At 39.9% G+C, this 22,341-nt stretch overlaps 1 protein-coding gene across 1 annotated transcript in view; it reads right to left on the bottom strand.

Annotated features, from left to right (window-relative positions):
• Positions 1-22,341, bottom strand: part of SEMA3A (semaphorin 3A) — a 231,570-nt gene that overhangs the window by 42,592 nt on the left and 166,637 nt on the right. The window contains exon 7 of the mRNA XM_006022863.2: positions 1,711-1,853. Coding sequence (XP_006022925.2) covers positions 1,711-1,853 — 143 coding nt within the window. The remainder of the gene's footprint in view (positions 1-1,710; positions 1,854-22,341) is intronic.

Here is a 22,341-nt window from a genome sequence, read left to right as displayed (position 1 = left end):
TCTTCAGGTTTCCATGCAAGACTTCACCCTACCCAACATTAATAAGGGTTAAACAGTTAATTATTCTTTACTTAAAATAAGCAAAGCAGACCCATATGTTTCAGTAGATCAAAGTAGAAGAGGTGGCAGGGTGGTGGCATAATTGCAGGGATAGGAAGAGCAGCAGACTAAAGACCCTGTGAAGGTGAGTGTATAATTTTTCAAACTCCAGGTTCTTGATTTTAAGAGATAATGACTTTGAACCAAAGAGTAATGTGAAACTCTTATCTTAAACATTGTGTTTACCAAGACTACCAATTTTCATGGATATCACTTAATTCGTAAAAATCTTTTAAAAGGCTCTCAGAAAAAAAAAATGAATTTGACAGTAGGGATGAATGAACCCATTTGCAATCATTAAGAGCTTGCTGAATCCTTGCCCATTTCTTGAATTTAGCCTAAACAATTATTTGACTCTACCTTTAAGTCTAAGTGCAGACATTCAGGGAGGTAAGGGGGAGGTTGGATCAGGTTAAAAATGGTCACCTGAACCAACTTATTTCACCCAGATGCAGACCTTACACTGAGACCTGGTCTCAGTGATCGGAAATCAATCTAAATCCATAACTTTACAGAAGTTCTGCACCAATAGACTGGCCTAAAAATGACAGTACCAAGTCTAAAATAGACCTGGATTGATGCACACACAAACTTAATCTAAGTTAGGTCGCTGCATCAAACCTGTGCAGCCCCAGGGCTGGGAAAGCCCAGCTGCTGGCCCCAGCCTTGGGCTGCACTTTTCCTACTTGCCTTCTTGGCAACAGGCTATTTTTAGCCCCCTTGGCCCCTGCTCTCCCACCAAGAAACCAGCCTCACACTGAACTACCCATCCTGAAAGCCACTGTGGGTGCTTTCATCGGTGTTCACTGCTGCCAGTAGCCAAGGAAGTAAGTATCAGGGATGAGGGGGGTAGGCTTGCTGGGAGAGGCGGTGGGGGGAGCACTAAAAACAGCCCCTAGTCCTCTTTCCAATGTCCCCTGTGAACCCTGTAACCCCCCTGATCTCACTAAACCCTAGGACCCCAGCAGCCCCCCACAGATGCTGCCTGCCTCCCCGCCCTTCCGATCCTCCCAGTCTGTCCTGTGGCTGCTGCCTATGCCCCTATCACTCCCATGGATCCTGCTTGCCTCCTCCTCATCCTCACGTGAACAACCCCAAATCCCGCCCCACTCCTACCCCCAAGCCTACTTCCCTGCCCCCCACCCGCAATTCCCCAGCCCCGCTCACTGGAACTTACCTTAAATTGGGTGGCCATTTTTAATGTGATTTAACCACCACCTAACCCCGCAAATGTCTGCACTTAGCCTAAGGGTTTTATCTTATATGGGAACTGCAATGTATCAAAATACGTAAGAAAATTCCTAAGGTTCTAGCCTATTTGGAAGCAGGAAGTGCCGTATTTCTTGCAGATACTTTTTTAGAAGTCAAGCAGTTCTGATAATTTTGGGACAATGCATCATAAGCTTGTGCTGCTTCTCCAAACAGATCAGAATTGAACCCTTAACCTCTCCTTGTCTCCTATGTTGATATGAAACGATGAAAGACCTCAGCTTCACTACACTGCCAGTGCTAATACAGAATAATTTACAGGAAAGAAAAAGCAGTTAGTTATACCACTCTCACAACTTAAAATAAGGGTATTCAATCTCACTCAATTTGTCATTATTTTACCTTACAGATCTGCCCAATTCTGGCATGGGTGGCTTTTCCAGAGTGCTCCCCATCAATTGCATTTTCCCGGAAAAAGAAATAGATTTTGTCATCTTCTGGGTTGTCACTCTCAGGTATTAAGTGGGCGCTAATAAACCTGGGATCTGAAAAGAAAATGCCAGTGTACATGTCAGTACACAGTGAGTTAAATCTTTTGTCTTATTTATATGATTAGAAATCCATCACTGGTATTACGTCCTATGAACCATTTTTTACATCAATTAAGCAACTAGAAATGTACTGTATTTTTAGACAGCCCCTCTCAGTAATACATGAGAGTTGTTTACCTTCATCTCATATCTTGTAACTCTACTTTAGGAAGTAAATACAAATACTCAAAAAGAGAAAAAATCAAGGGAAAGAAAGAAAGAATTGGGGGGAAAAAAAAAAAAACAAGCTGCCAAGCCTCAAGCATTAATCTTTGATGCTCCTGCCCACCTCCATTTCCTCCTCCTCCCGCCCTCACCCCCCACTATCATAAATGTTTGCTCTTTGAACCTACTTGCTTGGATAGGACCTACACCAGACATGCTCACTTTCAGCTTATACCTCCAGTAAATAGCAGTGCTGGATATGGGTATTTCAGAAATTCAGCAGAGCATATGGGGCAAAGTAATACACATGATAAAAGAAGCAAAAAACCACAATCAAAGATATTGGGAAATAGGGTTAGATCCTCCAAATAAATATAAGCAGTTCCCATCTGTGGATGATCTGGCCTTCTATTGCATTTTAACTCAATTTTTCACCATCTTCAGGACAAAGGAGGCATATCAAACAGAATTACCACCCTGCTATTCTCCTTAAAGTGTTTTACATCCTGCTGGGATAACTGACTTTGAACTATAGTTAACTATCCACAGTCCTATTCTGATATGAAATTATAAGCTGTTTGGAGTATCAGGTATAACAGTGTCTTCTTAATGTACTAAGTATTATTATGTATTATGTATATTACTATATGTTCATAGTCATAATGAGTATGTATACACAGTGCATGGCAGTGCTGTGTAGCGATACCTCAATTAGTTCCCGCACTGTAGTGCACTCTCCCTGTGCCTGAAGAAGCACGCCTATGCCTGAAATGCTGCAGAGAACAATTTTTTCCAACTATTCAGTTGGTGTAATAAAAGATATTAATAACCTTATCTTTTTACCTGAACTAATTCTAGTATTGAAGAACATTATCTGGGTTACGTAGCCCTACTGCTTGAGGCACAGCACTGCAATAATACTGTTATACTGCTTTGCAGTCTAAACTACTAACTTTGCCTGGTATCCATGCTATGGAGACACAGCAGACCTAGCATGGATATCTCTACATCGCTTGGTATAGACAAGCTTGCTGATTCACCCTGGTCTGAGTAGTAAGTCTGTCGCTTTATCAAGGATGTTCCTAAAAGCAAGGATAGATTAAATATTATGCAGCAATTATGTGTATGAATAAGTGATGCATCTATATTTATGTATGCACACTCAGGCAGGGATGAACACATACAAACCAAGTATGTCGGCTATGGTGATAGCCACGTGATAAAGTGTAGAACCAAGTATCTTGGACCATTTTATCTGCACTTGACTGAAAAATGCAGCCCTTCCAGGACTAATTCTAACATTCCAGATCACCGACGAACTTTTAACAGGTACAATATATTTAAACACACATATACACTACAAATGTTCTACTCTTCCCTTTTTCTCCCACTCCCCAAATTACAGTTGCCCAAGATCCAATATGGATATTATTCGGTCCCACACCAGTGACATGTTTAAGATCAAGTATCCTATTTATGATCCACAAGGGCTTCAAATAGCAGCTTTATAGCATTAAGAATCAAGGGGAAACCATTTCTAACAGTCAGATGATTTGTTCTTACAGATTTGGCTGGCCATGAAATATTAAATTCCAAAATACATCAGTGTCTTATCATGCATCAAAAAACTAGCTTTGCCCTGGATTGTGCCACCCCCATGAGTAAGCCAGCTGAAGTCAGCGGTGCTGCTCATGTGAAAAAGGGTTACCTAAGGTGCTCCTTTTTAAATATTTATGAATTTCTGAATGTATTATAATTTTCTCTCTTCCTCCCTAGGGAGTCTGGCTTTACAGTAGGAAAACTTGACACAAACAGAATAAATAATTTAAAAAGAAAAAAAATGTCTGTAGCACAACTGTGCCCCATGGGTGGCTGTGATGCCCCCCTGGTGGCCAAACGGTTCCTGCCCTACTCTGTCTCTGAGGTATCCTCCTTTTCCTTTCACCTACCACACTCTGATAGTCTTAAGAGATGTAGAAAGGGAGACTGCTCATAGGTCTTAGAGCAAACCTTGATCTATCTTCCTGCCAGCAGGTCCCACTCTCTTGGATCTGCTGCCCCCAAGCAATCCTTCCTGTTAGGTGGACCCTCCTGGCCCATATGTGCCCCAGGGCAACCATTGCCTTATGGGTTATTCACCGCCACCCACCTTCACTACAGCTGTGCCCATGGCTGGCCGGTGTTGCCAATCGTTTTTGGTGAGCCCCAGTCTCGTTTCATGCTTCACCTCTCTGCCCTTCTCAGTCTCCACCCCTCTTGGGCTGCTGGGCCCCAGGCCCTAGTCTCTGCCCCTCTTGGGCTGCACTGCTGCTTGCACACTGCCCCTGGCAGGCTCAAGCTTCATGTGCCTCTCTGGGACCTACTATCCTCCTCCCGTAGTCCCACCCAGTCCACTGATCTCTGCCTTTCCTAGGTTGTGGGTTGTGGGCTTAGTAAAGCACCCCTGCCACCATTTTGAAGCATGGGGATGCTAAACACATGAGGCACTGAGGCTGCTGGAGCATGCTAACTAGCCTGGCTCCTGCACACTCCGTTGAGTCTGCTCTGACATGCTATAATTACAGTGAGTTGGAGCAGATGTCTCGCACATCTACAGGCACCCTTAGGAAGTCAACAGAAAAAGCTTGGTTAGGATAATGTAAGAGTACATCTAGTCAGTCAGAAGTGGAAATTAAATGATAATGATCTGCAGGCTACTATGGATTATTATGACTGATTCAACTCTTCATATATAATTACTAGTTTTATATGACTAAAGATATGCCTACAACTACTAAGACATGTAGAGATCTTTTATTATTGTGAACAGTCATAAAAACCCTGTGTACCATGTTCTTTTCCAGAAAGCAGTATTTTCATTGGCTATAAAGAGCAGAAGAAAGTTTTCAGTAAAAAAGATTGAAGATGTACTTTTTGTTTAAATGGTTTTACACGGATTCGCTGTTTTCAAGAATCAAACAATCAATGTAGACATGTTTAAACAACAGCATCCGTCAAAAGAACACGTCTGAAGCACATTTAAGCATGATCAAAGGGGCAATGGAACCACACTATAAACATGAACATCACTAATGACAATGAGAAACATTCCTCTGATGTGCTAGTCAATGCAAATATGCTAAATACAGAAACTTTCATTTAAAAGTATCAAGACAAATCATTAAAGATGCACAGAACCTTTTGGCAATTTCGTTTTCTCAGTTCTTTTGAGACTGGGCTCCCCATCTGACACCTTTTGCAAGCTTCACTTTTTGCATAACCCTTTGAGATTATCAGTTTTTTTAGAAATGTCATTGCCAGTTGCCCATTAAATTGTCCTTCATGAGATAGCTGTCACTTTATGAAAAAGACACCTTGGTCCAGCTGCCTTTATGATTTATATTCTATTGTTTGCTTAGTTAAGTAATGGAAACATGTTTTGCCTGTCTCAGCACTTCAGGTTCACATAAAGCTAAGGGACAAAAAATCAATCTGCATTTTCTCTTCCACAAGCATAATTTCTATACAAATAACAAAACAAGAGCAGCAAAAACTATAAAAAGATAGCACGATTGGATTCTGGCTGAACCATATTAACATGTTAGTGATGATATATAAAGTAGAAGGCACAGAAATTGCTTTAGTTGTCAAGACTCACTAACTAATTCAAGGAAATAGAAGTTAGGGTCATCCTTTCAGAGAAGCAAAAGGGCAGCGCTCACAGAAGATTTTTTGTAAAGAGGTTGAATTGGATGCCCTTTTTACACTATATTTATGGCCATAATGACAAATTTCCTCGGATCACAGCTAAAAGACTTACGCTACAGGGAAATGTTATGCTCCGTAAAGTTGCAGTTACTATAATTTAATGAAAATTACTGGAGGGTGACTAGAACCTCATAGAGAGGTAACCAGACTGGGAATCTTAAGTTAAAAATTTAGCAACAACAAAAATAGACAGCTATTCAGGCTTCAATACACGCAGTGCCTGTCCGCAGGGGCACGGCATATACCAGAAAGCAGGAACTGTCCTGAGAAAATCTGAATTGGAAATCATAGCCAGCTCTACTATTTACAGAGACTGATAGCCCCTGTCACCAGTGTGTGCAGCAAAGCTGTAAGTCCTTGCTGCTTTGCTAAGGTGACTGGAGGACAACGTTTTTAATACCTGATTACGAGAGAAGTACCTTGTCTTATGCTCTTACAACCGTACTTTACAAACCCGCCAAGCACTGAATGGTGTGCTTCTAAGTCTCTTAGATCAACACGGCTACAACCAACAACCTTTAAATCTCCCTCACATTTTAATTAATTCTTTTTCAAACATTTCCTTTGCTAATAAGTCAAAAAGACATTTTAGGTGGTGGCCTTTACTCTCACTTACAGTTAAACCCATTTACATCTCTCTGATAGCATTAATGACTAAAAGAGATGGTGACAATGGCTCCTGAAGAATACCTACTGCTATGGTAGTGTAAATTATGCCATCCTTGGCATTTATGCATATTTGTAGCTTCTCTCCAGGTCTTGTGCAAATATGCTAAGCAAGGATTTTCAGTTTTTGACTATTAGTATCACACATGGGCCATTTTTACTGTGAGAAACTTTAGAATAAAACAAAACCAAGCAAACTCCGCTAATCAAGCTTGGAGGCATATAGCTTGGGCAGGGACCAATACTGGGTGCCTGTTTCTGGTCGCTAACTTATCTGTGATGCACTGCATAAACACAACACTGACAAAGACAGTGTTAATGAGATAATAGATAACTGAATTAAAGAAGACACACTTGCGGAAAAAAAAAGTTTCCTTCAAAAAGGGTCTGGGAAAGTTTGGGGTGGGAAACTCCTGAGCTGAGGAGAAGCAGTTCAACTGAGAGAAGATTAATATGGAGCTCTCTTTCATGTTCACCAAAAGGACAAGGTCCAAAGAGGTAACTTAATAGGCTGACATCCTGAAAAAGGAATAGGGAACTAGAGGATGCGGCAAAACTTTAAATAGAAACTTGAACAGGAAGCTGCAGAACATGAAATCATTCACAGGCTGGGCTGCGTTAAGTGTAGACTAAATAGGAACTAGGATTTTTCCCCCATTATCTCCGTCAGTTTTTTGTGACCCCTTTGTTCCTATGGGTGTGTTACTTATTGGCCTCTCCTAGCACTATTCCCCCTCTTCTCTCTCTTCTCCTTGCCTTCCCTGTCTTTTGTATTCAACCTCTCCATGTTATACACTGCTCTGCGCCATGTCCTTTCACAGTATCTGATAAAGTGTGCTTAACCTGATAAAAGCATATGCTACATATCTCTATGAATCTACTCTACCTTCTGCCTGAGCTGGAGGAGTTCAGGGAAGGATTAGAAATTCAAGCTGTGAACAGGCAGATGTTTAGCTAAGTTTTGCTTGTTTGGGTTTTTGATTCAGACTGTTGGGGGTTTGAGGAAAAAGCCCTGAGTTGTGTTATTTTGGGAAGAGTAGGAACCCAAGAGGAAAAGGAGATATGATATTTGGGACCAAAATTGTGCAGGAAATTATTTCATTTGGAAATTCAAGCACGTTCATAACTTGTTAACGTTTGGACTAAAAGGGTGTTTGGAAGGCTGAGTGATGAAGGAGATAGACCACTACAAAACCCACAGAAGCAGTTACAATGGGATGAAAAAGTTTGTCATGATGACATACCCTATTATAAGGGCAGGTGGCACACTAGACTAATTCTACAGCACATTAACACAGCAGGCAACACTCATACTAATGAGGTATTGCTCAGTAAAATTAGTTTATTATGCATTAGTGTCCCAAAAAATTGTGTCGGCGCTAATGCGCAGTAGCGCCAATGACAGTGCATTGAGTTAGTACCTGGAATTACAGGTATTAAACTGAATGCGCCAGAATTACGGCACAGGAATGAACATGTAGACCTTGCAGTAGCATTGCCAGGCACTAACTGTGCAGAAACAGTACTGTGCAGTAGCACTGAAAAAAATCTGTGAGGAGACACTTATGCAAGTACTAAATGACTGCAGTAACAGCTGCGCAGTCCACCACTTGTATAGACACAGCCACTGATGCATATATTACTCATGAATAAAATCTCCTGTGTAACTCAGCATCCTACCTGTCTACTGCAAGTTACACAATTACATCTGCCTGAGGGATCTAGTTTGGTTTTTTGTTATATGTCTATTACAGAGAAAATACAGGGTATTTTTTTTTTCTCGTTATAGTTATTTAAACCTCAATCCCAAATGAACCTATACAGGATTTTGAAGGCTCCAGCCTTACAGACAGAACCTTCTGGTTTAAGTTTTCACGCTCATGCAAACAGAAACCTTAAAGGGGATTGTCATGGTTTGGCAGAGAGATGGCTGAACATTAACACAGATTAAAGACAAAAACCCCCATTTTTATTTTAATAACAGCATTCACCAAAGAAAAGAAAAGAAAAGAAAAGAAAAGAAATATGGGTCTCAGCGCAGACAATGGAAAACTATTAGGCCTTGTTCTTATTTGTTCAAACTGGTTCACCTAGATCTAAGGCAGTGCAGGAGTGAAGGGTGTTCAATGTAACTTATTTGTAGGCCATGGATGGCAGATGCAATCACTCTGAGGGAACCTGATTAGGACCCTGTTGTATCAGCTACAGAAACACAGGAAAGCTGCTTTATCTGGTAGATGTGATCATATATCTCTCTATTGATCATCTACCCTGGGACAAAATAATTAATGAAAAGCAGCAAGCAAGTTGTGTGGTAGCCCAGGGACTGTGTGGTAAGAAAACCTGCCTCTTCCCAGGCTTCCCTGCAGGCCTTCTAGAGGAACGGTGGATCTGACTCTCATCAATACTAAATTCTGTTTTTACCACCCCGGCAGCATCAAATGCTCTAAAAGAGAGAACATGAATGTAGTTAAAGATGACTTTAGGAACACTTTACACTGCCAGAATAGTGCCCATGAGCCTTAGGTATATAAGACGCTGGCCCAAGTGTTCAGACACTACGACTATGAAGTCTTTTTTCATCCTCCCCTGGATAAGAGGCACTTCATCTGAACATTTCTTGCAAGACATATTTTAGTCCGCATATAGAGAAAAAAAAAGTTGATCTGTGATATAATTATCAGTTTCGGAGGCCTTTTTTCTTTAAGAGATAACAATAGTTTTGATTCTCCATAATGACTAATTATATGGTAAAGAAAAGTGAATACAAAAGTTCAGTAAAATTATAGCATAATTCTCAAAGTAAATTAGATTTCTCACAAAACAGTGCTTATGATCTATGCAGCCTATTTAATTTGAAAGAGGTGATTATTATCTCCTTACAGAACAGCAACCAAAATTTAGATGAGATGTTATTAACACCTCTTTCCTGTAGCTGCTTGCATTTGGAGGTGTTGCATTTCTATCAACGCTGTGTTAATTTTAAGGTGAGACGGTTTCTCCTGAAAAACAACAGCTGGACAACTCAGAGGGCTCATGTCCTCCACAGAAAAGGTAGCACATAAGCAGTTTGAGCACAAACCTCTGATGAGGGGCAATTTCATTCCACACCTTCCAATCCCTTATTGGAGACTGGTAGCAATAGTGCCAGCTCTGAGCATCGATTGTAATCTATCACTCATCTGTCAAGATTTTCGTGATGTTGACACCTGTCAGCTAAAACACTGAGCAGCCTGTACATGGCTATTACTTAATAACAAAGCAGCATTTTTAGATCTTCAGAGCTCTGTACAAGCAACAAATAATCCAGTTTAACAACACCTTGTTAAGCATTGAAAAAAATATTATCTTGTTGCTCTAAATGCAGAAACTGAAGCACAGAGCCATCAAAGATAAAAGTGGATTCTGATACTGGGTGATGTGCTATTTGGTGTCCCCAAATTGACACACATTATTGGGCCTGACATAAGTGCTGGTCACGGAGAGCTGAAGCTGAACTCCGTGGAGATGCATGACACCTGCACAATTCAGGTCCATGTGGGGGCAAATTGGATCTTCAAAAACTGAGGCATCCAAAAATGAGAATGTGGAAAGGAGAGATCCTGGTTCTGTAGCCTCTGATCCTGGAGAAAAATAATCAGACTTTATGATTTAAGAAGAGGAGGGAACTCTGTATCAAATTCAAGTGACAGATAAACTTGGTCTCATCAGCATGTTTTGTTTGGTGAAAGTAAGTTCCCCAAATTTTCAAGAGAAAAGTGATACAGGTCAGCTGCCAAGAAGCTGTGATCAGAACAGCAGCCCCCACATATCTCATGAAATGCAGACATTTAAAAATCCCCACCCAATTTCACAAGGTATATTGTACTCCTTACTGCATTCCTCACTCATTTTTAGACACCTGCATGTAGTTTTCCTGCATAAAGGACAACATGAAATTCAAGCCTCTGGGGTTTTAACTCACTTGTTTGCTATTTAAGTAAAATAATACATACCTAGTATACATTATAAGAGTGCTGATATTCATTAATGTCAGTGGCATGGATAAAAGATGCTATGATGATATGGAAAAAAATCATCAAGCCTATCAGCTCATTTCTTAGGAGCTACTGTCCACTCATGAAACAATGGTCATCAGCCTTGGCCAGTATCAACGTAGTGATCCAGTAGACAATCACATAACTATTCCTTGATCTTTCCAACCTGTCTTGCAATTTAATTTCCTTGTCAAGTCCTTTAGATGTAGCCACAAGGCAGAGGTCACTTTGTCAGGCTATGGGAAATGGTTTTGTTATTATAATTAACTTTTACGGTGCGTGTGAATGACTTGACACAAAATCCATTAAAACAAGATTAATAAATGATGATGGTAAAGACTGAAATAAGTACCAAGCGAATTACTGTTTCTAACTATTCTGTCAATTGAGTGAAATAACATAAAATCCAGCAAGGCTTTAAACAACAGTTGGTAAACGGAAGGAAATATCCTCATTATTACTTTCAGTATTCAGTGTTATAACATCAATTATGACAACCTCATTTTGGTAGACATTGAGACATAATATGTGCTTCCAATTTAATCTATCATAGTCAACCTGAAGAATTAGCAGGATGTATAACTAATCTGAAATATTTCCATAGGTTTATTATTGTTGTGATTTATTAACACTGTTCTTATAAAAATGGGCAAATGTTAATTGGCATAAAATGAAATTAGAACCGACTCATTAAGAGATAGACAAGACCTATCACATTATCTAGTCCCTCTCTCTGTCAACAGATTTTTTTCAATCAATTGTAATTTAAAGGTCAAATTCATCTCATTATATTAATGCAAAATATCAATTTTATACCAGCCTTGACCAGTATACCTGCTTAAAGTGCTCAGAATTTTTAGGTCATAATACTATCACTTCTGATTGTAAAAATCATTAAATCAGTGTTAAAATCTGCCAAGCCAGGCCTCTCGTAGTCTGCTATCTGGTACCATGTAAACCAGAACAGCCGGTTCTGTGATCAGGTTGTCGGGGACTAAACTGCCACCCCCATCTGGGCTAGCCTAGATGAGGAGGGTGTGTGGACACCCAGCAGGACTAAAAACAAGACTTGTCAAAGGGCAGATGAGCTCCCTGTGAGCCAATGGCCATCCACACCGGGTAAGGAGATGGACACCATCAGGTCACTTTGCCTGAAGAATCACCAATGATGCACAACGTCTAAGATGCCCAAATGGTTGTAGCAGCCACGGGAGTGACTTGACTTGACTTGACAGTGTTAAAAAAGGCAGCCTATCTATATTTTAATGTTATTTCTAAATATTAAGGTGGGGCCCTACAACCATTTATGAATACCTGACAGTCATAGACACTAAAATGTACAGAATTCTTTAGACAGTCAACAAGGGCTATATATAATAATAATGGTCTAAAAAAATGTAAGTGAAAACTCAGAAAATGTACTGGCAACAAAATGTAATAAAGCAGTCTCTTAAGAAAGACATCTACAGGCAGATTTTCAGTAAGTATGTGAACATGTCCAAGTGATACAACTTATATATCACAGATGGGGCTTCAGTAATGACCTTACACAGAGGCCAGTAGAAATCGTACAGATTCACTGATCCGCACTGCAGATCTCTTTTACATATTCTATCCTCATTCACAGCTCCCTCGTTGACCCCAATGGGAGCGCCGTACCCAAGAATAGTGCAGAATATGCAGTAGAGACCTGCAGTGCAGAGGAGTGAAGAGAGTTTAGCTCCGTGATCAGATCTTGCAGTACTGTCATCCATTCAGGAAACAGGCAGCACCAATGAAGACTGCTTTCTAAGTTCTGACCTTTCAAACTTACAGAAATATTTTCCCCTTATCAAATAAAGATCGAAATAGTCTCCTTTTTTAGTGGGCCCATCACTACAATATATAGGTAATGTAAGCAAGTAAGTAAAGCATGAGACAGAGGGATTGTAATCCCTTTCTTTGTCATGATTTATATGCCCTTACTTTTTGCTGGTGTGCGTGTGTTGTGTGTACTGGAAGCTGTGAAGAATCTAAATCACTGGTTATCACATAAATTATGAAAGATCTATAGTTATCCATCAATCAGGTCCCATTTTTCAGACCACCTGGAGTTGAAAACATTAAAACAAAACAAAAAAACCCTCCCTCTGTTCACATATATAATCATACCATATATAATTCGTACAGAGGCTTTACTGAATATTTTGAGGCCTCGATAGCAAACCCATAAGCATCGTTTTAAACATTTGACTGGCTATGCTGCTAATCTCTGATGACTGTGCATTTCCCCTGTGCTTGCAGATTTCATTTCAATCATTTAAATTCATTTTAAAAGAACTTTGCTTGTCTGCTTCACAATACATTGCATCTGCCTACCCCACAAATCCTCTTTTTACAATTATCTTTAAAAGTTTACGATTTCCTGTCTCGTACTTCATAAAACCCAATCCCCCTTTTCATCTCTTTTATTCCTAGTATTTTTCTTCCTTGCTTAAAACACTTCTGGGAAACTTCTACTCTCCCACTCCCATCAAAAAACATTCTTTAACATTATTCACAACCCATGTTAGCTCCAGTAAATGTCTCTTGTAATTCCAGGGCTCGGTATTCCCCAACTACTTTGCTATAGCTTTCTTGAAAATTCTATCGTTTTAGTAGCTTGGTTTAAAATATAAATTTTGTTTGCATTAGAAGTTCACTGCTCACAATCACACGCATGTTCACAAACAGGCCAAGTGCTGATCCTATCGAAATCCATGGGACTTTTGCCATTGACTACACTGAGATGTGTTCATTTTAAACAAATACTCAATGAAAACCCACAAATGCATTCACATTTACAATGAGGCCTATATAACTGCTGGTATAAAGTATTACTTATTTTAATAGAACTTCTGCTGCTTAGGTAAATTATTTGTTTTTTAATTATTTAAAAAAACAAACAAAAACAGTCCAGTTCAAACCATAGCTTCCATCCTAGTTATATGAAACAAAATGACCAAAAAGAAATACAATTCTTATTTATGACTGCATATTTATAATACCATCTTCTCCATAACTCAGAAATCTAACAGAAACATACACAACTTTTTTCTTTTAACTGCCATAGGAAAAGAAAATATTTTTGCTTTTGCTTATTATTATTTGCATGATGGTAGGATAACTAGGATCCTGTTATGCTAGGCAATGTCCAAGAACAGAGCTATATTTTAGGACACCCTCATAAAACAAACGATTCCTCCCCCTCTGCCACTTTATCAGTCATCACCTCCCTATGCATAAAACATCCATCATCCTACCACTTGCTATCCAGGCCTGAAAACAGAGATACTTCTGGTACAGGAAGAGGACAGCCGAGTGCAGTCTCCTCTGGGACACTGCCAGTGAAATAGAGGGTAACAAAGCTACAAAAAAACCTGGATAAACCTGGCAGCTCAATTTTGTGTCTGTCCACACTTTTCAGAACTTCAATAGCCTTTTAGGTGGTGACATAAAATATACACGTCACAGCAGATAAAGTAATTCTTTGAGGTATACCAATGGAAACAAAGCTCGGCATGAAGGGGTTTGAAAAAAAACGATTTTGTTCCTGACTTTCCTTAATAGAAGGGTCATTAAACCATGCGGTCACATTATATGACACATTGTTTACTGATTAGTAACTGCTGAGCAAGCAATGAATGGAGCAAAACCTCAGTGCGTCTTAAACACTGCCCTAACAATATAATTAGATGGGAGTTTTTATTATATAGTATAACAGTACTCTTATATCTCTCTGGGTAAACACCTGAATTTATGAGCATGTATTGACATGCTAGGGATCTCCAACCATACTAGGTAGCTCCACGATGAAACATGGAACACCAGCTCCACGTGCAAAGGGAGCCTGAAAAAAATGAAATGTAGCCTCTGTTTGACATATATACAGCTCTAATCTTTAGTAAGCTCATTGTCTTAAGGGAACATATTGGTGTGTCCCAGTGTCACTTCAATGGCAGCTATGTTAAATTTAGGGCATTTGAAGGCTAAGTGCAGACAGTCAAAAAAACCTGAAGTTGAATCAATTCAATCTTTGCAGGTCAGCTTCAATTGTGAAGATTGAACTGATTAGCAAGTGAATAGACATTCACTTTTGATTCCAGAAATGCAACCATGTGCCTGCGGTGGCCCAGGCCAGAAGCTAGGGGGTGCTAGAGCACACCTCTCTGCTGGGCTGGAGCAGACAGATTGGGCCAAAACTAGCTTGCCCACCCTGTGAGGGGAGGTTTGTGGGGGAGGTGCAAAGCACCCTGGGATACTGGGGGACTGTAAATTAACTTGAATCTGGAGGGGATCTGGGACAGAAATTCAATAACTTTATTTAACTGAAATCAATTACGTTGGATGCTGTATCCATCCAGGTTTAAACTGCATTCAAAATGGCCAAAACCTGTTTATGCGCATGGGATTTCTGTTGTGTTACAGATTTGAACCAGTTTCCAATCACTTATACTGGTTTATGTATAATTTCTGTCCCTAGCCAAAGTGGGTGTGCAGTGCTTTATTAGCAGGGTCTGGAGGTAGTATGGACTTGTCTTAACTTTGTGTGCATGCATGCATGCTTGTGTGTGTATGTGTGTGTGTGTGTGTGTGTGTGTGTGGTGTATACCTAATCTAAGAACCAGTTCCTTCACTGGTGTAAACTGATGTAGCCCACTGAAGTTGTTTTATATCACTGAAGGATCACTCTCTGTCTCTGTACACTGATTACACCATAGTCTGTTTGTATTAGGGTCAGTGTAACTCACCTTTTCAGTGGTCTGTAACTTGTTAAGCAAGATATGAGGACACACAGCTAAGATGTTGTTTCTACTAAAATAAAAGCACTTGGGCATTTTTATAAAGTAAAAACAAAACAAAAAACCCCACAAAAATATAGAGGCCGGCAACTTTGGAATTTATAGTAGACTTCTGTATACCTAAAACAAAATATTGCAAATTCTTAGACCAGAGTGTGCAACAGAATCTTTTAATAACAGAAAATTGAAGAATCTTGGATAAAAATCGATTATATAAAATAATTTTCACTGAATCATAATATTTTTGTGGAAGAATGTATCTGCTCTCTCTCCTCTAAATAATTAATTATTGGATTAAATAGCCAACCTAAGAAAAAAAACTGCAGGCCAGCAGCTAAGCAAATAATGCGTGTTAGATCACTCTCTCTCCTTACAGCAGGCCAAAATGAGTACTGAGAATAGTTTCAAACAGTAAGAAAATGTGCCCATGTGCCTACCTCTAGGTGGATAATTTAAAGCTTTTATTGTAGCAGCATCAGTGGAAATGTAGCAAAGTGGGATATATGCAAGACTGACAAACCTCAAAGGCATCATCTGGGGATCCATCTATCTAATTTTTTTCTGTCTTCCTTCCTCATAGATGCTGAGTATTGTGTGTGTGTGAACAAGACATGCGGCGGGAGGGAGGAATGGGGGCAAGGGGTTTTTATCTCAATGATACTCAATGTGCTTACAAGCATAAAAGTATATAAAATATGAAATATTTTATAGAATATGTAAAAGTATAAGCTTATAAATATCAGACAGAGCTACAAACTTAGCCTTGGATCTGAAGGTCAAGCTGGATTCTCTCATCTTGTTTATCATTACCAGCAATAAAGGCTTTGCAGGTCAAAATCAGGGCTTTGGTATTACCTGCACAGATCCCTTGTCTTCAGCAGGTTTGTGCAGTAGTTGGGACTTCAGAATAAAAATAGCTGAAGATGCTTCAGGGGCTCTAGAGCAGAATCTCTCTTGCCTGCACTAATAGAGCAAAAAAGACCTAAAACCCTATTTTTGTTATTAAAAGCTTCAGATGCATTTCTGAATACATATTGCGAGCTGATCTGTCAAGTAATAATGCACCCTGAGGGTTTTCTATAGTTATTCAAATGTGTATTGAACATTTTTAGATATTTTCCCTTCTATCCCCCTAATTGTTAGCATTAGGATGTCTATGTAAATGATGTCGTTTTACTACTGAAAGAATTTCAGGGTTTAACATCTGACACACTTTTAGGGCACATCTACACATGAAATGAATGCAAGGCAATGCACTCTGGCACATACTGCACCAGATTATATTGTTCTTCAGCACCACGTTTACACATGTGCCCAGGACCACAGCATGTTGAGCTGGGTTGGAGCAGCCCCAGCTGGCAGGGGACCCAGAGAGTCTGCCTGCCAGCCCAGGGCTGCTCTGACCTGGCTCGATGTACTGTGGAAAGGCTGGCAGGGATATGAGGATGCTCCCGTGTGGAGCTAGCTGGACGGCAGCTCCTGCACTGAAGCACCCACATATCCGAACCAGCCCATCAGTGTCTATACGCATATACAAGTTGCGCACTAAAGAATGCCACCGTAGGATAGTACTTGCATTTACAACTACTAGCATATAGTACAGTTAATTAGTTTTCCTGAGGCTGAATAGGGCCAAACATGTAAACACTGAGATGTTATTGCGGAGCTAATTAGGCAGCTCTGCAGTGGATGTCTCGTGTAGGTGTGCCCTTAGTATTTAAACATAGTTAAAGAACAAGACCGACAAGTGATTACTTTTTTGACTATTGGGTTGAATGAAGGCAAAAAAATTGATGTTGCAACTACAGTGCCATACCTCCAAGGCATGCAGTGATGAGTTAGGGTGAATCCTGACTCTTTAAAATCAACTCTCATAACTCCCCTGAATTCAATAGAAGCAGGATCAGAGCCCAGTATTAACTGAAATGATCTGCTGCTGTGGCTTTTAAATCACACTCTTAATATTATTTTAATGTGTTTGCTATGGTTTAAATACTTAGATGTTTATAGATGTTTATACTCTTGTAAAAATAGGATTTTAGTACAAGAGACTGTTTAAGCAATCTTGTACCAGCCATCAGTTTGATATCAGCCATGACATTATTTAATTTTCAGAATCACAAAGGTTAAAGCTCACTGAACTATAAACAGTTGGAAACATGGAGTGTAATCCCAAGGCACAGCTCTGCACAAGCTGTAATTTAAATCATATTGCATGCTAAGCTGAAAAGGCAGGACGGGTCCCAAAGGGCATGAATAAATCTGCAGTCACTGATTTGCCACACACATTTGTGTTAGGATTCTGTAACTGTGCAAATGTGATGTCTTTCTTTAGTGCAGAGGACCTGTCATCTACCAAGATTTGTAATTAAATAACCCAAGGAACAAAAGCAATTACTTGGCTTTACAAGTGTTCAGACTGGAATTTGCAAAAAAATGAAGAGAGACAGGGGAAGCGGTGGAGACAGAGCGAGAGAGGAGGAGACCTTGTATCTAGAGGACGATATCACTAGGTTTAGTGCTAATTGGGATTTTATGTTTGGAGTAAGTCTGCAAAATACAATGATTTACTTTTTCACACACAATTATTTCAGTGCAAATTCCAATCTGGTTCTGATATTTGTGCATGTAAATAGCCAATTACTTTTCTAAACTGCAATCTGTCGCATTGAATACCTAATTTGACCATTTGTTTGTAACAACTGCATGCTTTTTGGTACAAGTAGTTTAACCATCCGGTTATGTTTACATGTGGGGTTTTGGTTCGGTCAATTATAGGTAACAAGCCACAAAAGTTGAGTCAGGACACAAACTTTCCAAAATTTGGCAGGTGCTCTGAGTCAGGCCAACTGGGCTCCCACATAAATCATTCTACAAAAGTGATTCAAGACAGTACAATGCCCAGAAGATAGTACTCTCTTTTATATAAGATGGTTGTGTTTTCCTTTTTTTATTCTGTATATGTTTAACATGTTTAAAAGGTTTGCCAAGGGGGTTATTTGATCTAAGTCAAAGTTTATAAGGATATTCAACAGGCATGTAATGGGGTGACAGAAATAATAATGAACCCCATAAAAATGTAGCTAAAGTGCAGAATCATATGTTAAGACAGCCAGCTATCAATTTCTGACAGGAAATTAATCACTTTGATAATGTATTTATAATACAGTATGTTGTTACTGATATGGACCAAGTTCTTTAGCTGGAGAAAATCCTCATAATTCCCCTGATTTCAGTGGAGTTATGCTGATACATACCAGCTGAGGTCCTGCTCCATGACATCTTTTGGCAACAGCAGGGTGGCAGGCTTCTTGTGTTTCTAACACACTTTTGCTACTTCGTTTATTTAATCTAGGTATATTCTAATGGCTGCCTTATGAAATACCCCTAATATTACTTAAGACAAGGCTCTGATACTTGATCTTAGCCCACATGAGGCCAAGAAGCAATTATTTGCACTCAGACCCAAACTGTGATAAGGCTGCATCCAAGGCTGGTATTGATCCATTTTCGAGAGAAGGACATTCAAAAGGGTGGATCTAAAACCTCCACAAAATTGAGAAGTGCTGGGATGCCGGATTAGGGTTCTGCTATCTCTATCTAGTATTCTCCATAGTCACATTCTCTGGTGTTTCATATAACTGAATAAAAGCTACTTCTAATAAAAAAAAACCCTCCTAATTTCCTCCTGTAATGGAGACTAAAACAGACTTGGTGACTTCGTGTCCACTGCTGTGAATGTCATTACAATCAATGCAACTTGCATAGCACCATCCAGCTTTGTGTGGCTGAAACCCTCTAATTCTCCATTCCCCTGCGGCCAGCATGCTCTAGTCACATCACACTTAACCTTTGCCTTGGCTTCTCAAAAAAGAATTTGTTTCACTCTATTCACAGCTTCAACAGTTTGGCAAACCACACTCAAGTGCCGCACTGGGCCTTTATATTGAACACACTAATCTGATTGTTTTTCCACTCTACAAACTTTGGGTCAACAATCAAGCTGCTGCCAGAAACTAATTAATTCGCAAACAGGCCCTATTTTCACAGAGGGAGAGCTTTTGAGAGCTATGTCAGCAGAGCCGGTCACACCATAGTGACATGCATTGTCATGGCATCCACTTTTCTGGGTAATTCTCCTCACTAATTTTTCACCACACACATGAACTCAAATTACCCAGTCAACAGTAAATCTCTATTGAATGCCCACCAGACTCTGAACGTGGTGGCCTGAGAAGAGGAAATTGGTATTGACAGGGTCAGCAGTAATTAAACTGATGGCTGGAGCAGAATTGGGAAAAAAATAGGAATATAAATAAAAAACGTAAATTCAGAGGCTTGTCATACTCCATATGACAGACCCAATCTTGCTCCATTAAGTCAATTACAGGTCCACTGGGAATGGGCTGTGGCCTAAACTTTCTTGTAATCATTGGTTAGTCGTCTTTATTAACCACAATTTTAACACTCTCCAAGTAAAGAGCCAAAGTCAGACATCCTTACTCAGATAGAATGGCAATATAAATAGGACTGCATTTGCCTCTCTTGATGCTGAAATCAATGAAAGAACTTGTAGATAATGGTATTACTTAGATTGAGAAAGATCATAGCTAACTAACTTACTCTTATTTCATTACCATTACACAAGGGGTACAGATTTTGTAGTTTGCTAAACTTCTTGGCTTCCTGGTTTTACAAGGCCAACCAGGGTGACCAACTACCTAAATGCATGTTTCTTCTCAACAGGTGATTTAATTATTTGCAAAAAATCAAGTCACATAAAAATCTTATGGTAAAGATATCACCTACTCTATTTAAATCATTGTGAAGGTAATGGCATCAGGACCCAGGGAGTCAGCCTGCCAGCCCAGGTCCACTCAGTAGTATTAGGCCACTGTGCAGTAGTGTCATGAAAAAGGCATTCATGAAAGCTACTGTGCGGTAACTTGGGTTACTGAGCAGTCATTTAGTACTTGTTTATAACAACTGTGCAGTCAGTGTTTCATGCAGATGTAGCTAATGTGCACCCAGGACAGCAGCAATTTGAGCCAGGGCAGAGCAGGTTATGCAAGGGTGGCTCCTGCTCTGCTCTGCCCCAGGCTCCAGGTGGTGGCAGTGGGTGGCATTGGGGATGGCTGGAGCACAAGTGTGCTGATAGTGTGGAGCCATGTCAGTAGGCAGCAGGCAGGAGTCTGGCTACTTGCTGCCTGGGCTGACCAGGCACAATTTAGGCCGGTGGTCAGTGTCTACATGTGTGTTTAATCGTAGTTAATTATTCTACCTTAAGACAGTATTGCCCCCAACAGTACTATCTTCTGGTGGCGTTAATTAGGTTACTGCAGCCTATTACCATCGCATGTGTAGACGGTGATGCTTTACTCAGCAGCTTATTAGCCTACTCAGCAGTAAAGTGCATGTGCATGCCAAGATGAGTCAACTGATTCAAATAAAAACTGATTCAAATATATTAAAAACCTAAAGTTCAATCAGACCTAAGGCTCTGCATTCCCTTAGATTAGTACCAGCAGAAAGAAGAAGCAAGAAACAACCTAAGAGGAAGATTCTTGTGCATTAAGTAATTCTGCATTTATTTCAAGAGAACAAATAAAGGAAGGAGCTATGAAACAAGAAAGAATCTGAGAATAGGGAGCAGTGGGTGGTAGTAAAAAAGCAATTTAAAATCACTTTCTATGTCTTATTCTGGAATTAGAGATGAAAGGAAAAAAACCTGAAAATCCTTTTTGGATTCTACTTTTTTCAGGTCCTTATATTACTATCGGCACTATAGCATCTGAGAACCTTCTGCACTCACCAATATAACTCGTATTACTTGTGGAATTATTTATTGCTATAACTCTTAGCAACAAATAACATGAAGTGGATGACGTGACTGAATAGGGAAATGTTCTTCTTACATGTATGTGTTTGTGAAAGACCTGCAAGCGCCTGAGGTGTTTTGTCTATGTAAACCATGCTAAGAAAGTGTGACTTTTTGCCCTTCTCTAGCACCTGACTCCTAAGAGAATAATAGCCTGCTACTCCTTCCAGCTGACTGACTTAGTCTTTTGGTTCAAGCAGGAGAGATGCATACTTTAAATGCAAGAAATTCCTGGAACAATCCCTCTTGTAGGCCCAACCAAGGTAGGCTATATCTACAGTAACAAATGTATAGTAATATAGGGCTGGGAGAGACCTGGATCATCAAGTTGAGTCTCTTGTAATCATTGGCATTCACATCATATAATCCCATTCATAAATTGATCAAGTTACTTACATTGCTTGCCCCCCACTGCTCATAATGGAATCTCATTCATCCTATTGCTAGAAACCTTCTGATTTCTAGCCTCAACTGTATTCCTGGATAATTTACACCTATTTGTTCTTGTGCCAACATTGTGTTGTTGTTTTTTTTAACCTTAAATAGCTTTTTTCACTCCCTTGTGTTTACCCTCAGTAGTACTTATAGAGTGCAATGATATCCTGCCTCCTCTGTGCAGGGCTTAGCTGTGTGTTTGTGTAGACCATGTGGCTATACTGGGAACTGAACCATTTTTAGTGCGGTGTAGCTGCACCCTCTGTTGCCATGTGCTACATTTCCTTGCACAGGCATAAATGAGGAATCTGTGGGACGAATCTCTGAAAGTAGGAAGGAAGCAGGAGGCAGGATGCTTTGGGAGATGGAATGTAGCAGAGGGAGGTATCGGTTTTTGGGGGAGGCAAAGGGATAGAAAAGGGAACAGTGCCTGACCAAAGATTTACAGCCTGAGACAATACAGAGAAAACAATCTTTAAAACTATTAGGAATCCTGTCTTTCTGATTCTACATACGGTAAGGTACACTAATCTGCAAAGATACTTCCACAATACCAGCACTGAAGCATCTTGTAATCTGTCATAAAAGGAAACCACATACAGCGATGGCAATAAAGCTCTATACAAATGTCATAAGAGGATCAAGCCCATGTTTCCTGCCTTGGAGCCTGTGAAATTTAAGAGGGCATTTTCTTT

The sequence above is a fragment of the Alligator sinensis genome, unplaced genomic scaffold (assembly GCF_000455745.1).
Source record: "Alligator sinensis unplaced genomic scaffold, ASM45574v1 scaffold567_1, whole genome shotgun sequence".
Lineage (NCBI taxonomy): Eukaryota > Metazoa > Chordata > Crocodylia > Alligatoridae > Alligator > Alligator sinensis.
This window is presented reverse-complemented; position numbering and strand designations above follow the sequence as displayed.